This window comes from Sipha flava, unplaced genomic scaffold (genome assembly GCF_003268045.1).
Source record: "Sipha flava isolate LNK unplaced genomic scaffold, YSA_version1 76_pilon_pilon, whole genome shotgun sequence".
NCBI lineage: Eukaryota > Metazoa > Arthropoda > Insecta > Hemiptera > Aphididae > Sipha > Sipha flava.
Window position 1 is genome coordinate 400,746 of NW_020273616.1, and position 2,982 is coordinate 403,727.

At 35.9% G+C, this 2,982-nt stretch overlaps 1 protein-coding gene across 1 annotated transcript; it reads right to left on the reverse strand.

Moving 5' to 3' along the window:
- Positions 1 to 456: 456 nt before the first annotated feature.
- LOC112692789 lies at positions 457 to 2,245 on the reverse strand. The gene has a single exon (XM_025567576.1). The coding sequence runs from the start codon at positions 2,144 to 2,146 to the stop codon at positions 545 to 547; it is 1,602 nt and encodes a 533-aa protein (XP_025423361.1). The 5' UTR covers positions 2,147 to 2,245; the 3' UTR covers positions 457 to 544.
- Between the last annotated feature and the right edge of the window lie 737 nt (positions 2,246 to 2,982).

Genomic DNA, 2,982 nt, shown 5'->3' on the forward strand with positions numbered 1-2,982 from the left:
TATCAGTTTAAAGAATTCATGCCATAAATTGGAAGGAACATTAGAATTACTGGGGATGTAGCAGGACCAAAATTTTAAAGGAGGATGTGAGTTGATAAGATGCACTTCGATACCTATGATGTCGATTTTACAGTGGGTAAATCTATTTCTGGTAGCGATATCTAAAGGAATTTGTTTGGATTTGAGGGAGTTATGGACAGCTATAGCTACACCACCATAGCCATCGGAGCGGTCGGATCTATAGGTTTTGAACTGCGGTATTGCAAGGGCACGTGAAGGTAAAAGCCAGGTTTCAGAGAGAAGTGCAATTGAGCATTTATGATCGGATAGGAGGTGTTGTAAGGATGGGAGACGTGCAGGGAGACTTCTCACATTCCATTGAATAATGTTAGTGTGATTGTTGGAGATATTCTGGTTTTTATATTTATGTAAAAATGCCATGGTAATTTTAATTTATTTTGTTTTTTAATATGTTAGTTTGTGAGTAAATTATATATAGTATTTTCTATAACTGTGGTGAGGACATTTGGTGTATAATACAAGACTAATCAGAGGTGAAATTAGAATCTGGAATATTAAGGAGTGAATTTAGAGAAGATTCAATTAAGGACTGAAGAGAGGTGGATGAAAAGGGGGAAAATAGGGAGGGGGAATTTATAAGAGATTCAGAGAGTTTAAGAGAAAGAGAATGAATCCAAGATAGATCAGCAGATTTATTGTCTCCGGTAAGGCTTTGATTAGGGAGATTGGTTAAACAGCAACCGTTAGGTGAAGAAAAATGAGGTTCAACTGGTAAATTTAATTTATCTTTATTAATCGGGGAGCGAGATTTTTGTTTTATCTTCCTAGAATTGAAATAATGATGGTGATTATTTAGCCTGGGGAAGTTTTCTTCCTCTAGGGAGATATTTGGTTTTAATATTTCAGAGATTGGAGGCTGGCTCTTAACAACATCGGAAAAAGAATAAGCATTAGTGTAACAATTATTTTTTTTAAAAATTAAGGCATCCTTAAAGGAAATGTTTTCGGTGGCCATGATGTGTTTAATTTCTTTTTGAGTGGACCATTCGCGGCAACTACGATCAGTGGCTAAGTGAGGTTGCTTGCAGAAAAGACATACAGGATCAGTGGATTGAGCGCGTGGGCATAAATCAACCGAATGATTGTTTTCACCGCAGTGACTGCACCTGGGACAGCTACGACAATATTTTTGTGTATGTCCAAAACGTAAACAACGATTGCATTGAACGGGAGACCGGACACTGGGCTTGACATCAAAGATCATATTAAATACAGAGATAATGGATGGTATTTTCGGAGCGACGAATTTAAGTTCAACTATACGTGTTTGAACGATTTGATCATTTTTTTTAATACTGATGCGTTTGAATGCATCAATCTTGACTGAGGATCGGACGCCTTCGAAAAATTCAGTTTCTGAGACTGTAGTGTCTAATTTTATTATTCCGTAAGAAAAAATTAGAGTAGAAGGTATAATTGCATTATAATTATTCTCCTTTAAGATGCTTGAATTCAAGCAGCAATTACCATTAAAAATTGTGTCGAAAGAAATTTTTATTTTTTTTGAACCCGCAGGTTTAATATTAGTAATACCAGAGAAATTGTTTGAGAAAAATTTAGCGGCCTTAATAGGATGCCAGTTTCCTAAATTTATATTAGCGTCCGTACTTTCAACGAGAATGGTTATAGGCCCGATATAATCTGGCGAAAACGACTTTTGCAATAAATTGATATGTTTATTAGTGTTTGCCATATCGCTGTTGGTTGGGAAGGTAGATTGAATAGAAGTATCATTAAGTGAAGAAAAAGTACAACCAGTATCGAACTCATTAGAACGATCATTAACAATCAAATCCATATCGTTAGCCGTAGACCCCGACGTAATTGCGGTTAGTGTAGATAAAGAGCTATAATTGAATGAGGAGTTAGATATATCTAGAGTCGGCGGGTTGTCAATAATTTGTTGGAAATTTGGTGAAACTGGACAAGAATTTTTGATTGGCTTACCATTTTTTCCGACTACCTGGTAACCGGGGCCAGCAGTGTTTTTGACTTGTTGATTTTTAAGCTTGTTTGAAAACTGGTTTTGGCCGGCACGATTTGTGCCGCCCGAGGACGACGACATAATTAACGCACAACTAAAATAAGAGCGATAACACGCAGCAAGATAATATAGGTAGTACGACTCAAAGAAAACACGTCTGAACGCTAAGACTGCGAGGAGACGAATGATTATCAGCTGATAATCGGATTATAATAAACAAATGTGAGTAAAAATAAATCTTAATGCCGATGCCAATGCGTAACGGCACCGCGACATAGAAAATAATTCACCGAAAACAATTTAATTGGTTATGTGCACAGAAACGAATGTGCACATAAATTCCATTAAAACGCGCGTTGCGTGTTTCGACTTGTTTTAATTTTTACATTGTACAAATGTGCACACTAATAGTGTGCACTACTGTACCATTATAACACACACACTGATACCGTTCCGTCGCGTACAACCACCTGCCCGTTTGGCATTCGGAAACCCCATCTAAATACTATATTATTTTCATAATATTCCGAATTTATATTTTTATATTTTGAAAAATAATCTTAACAACACTACAGGTATTTAGTTGTATTATTATGGTTTCAATTATTTTTGAGTTAGGATGGGTAGTGCACGTGCACTTGTGCACATATACACGAGCCGCTACTGCACCATAAGTATTTCTCCTGTTCATATCTGTCCTAATTCTTGGTTTTATGATTTCAAAAAAGCAAATTATGACCAATTGAATCTTATCATTGCTAGTTACGATTGGTCTTATATGTATAAATTAAGTGATGTAAACTCTGCAGTAGATATTTTTAATGTTGTAGTTTTAGATGCAATTGATCAAACCGTTCATAAAAAGTTAATTCGTAGTTGTATGTTCCCAAAATGGTTTTCCAAAGAACTCTGTATGC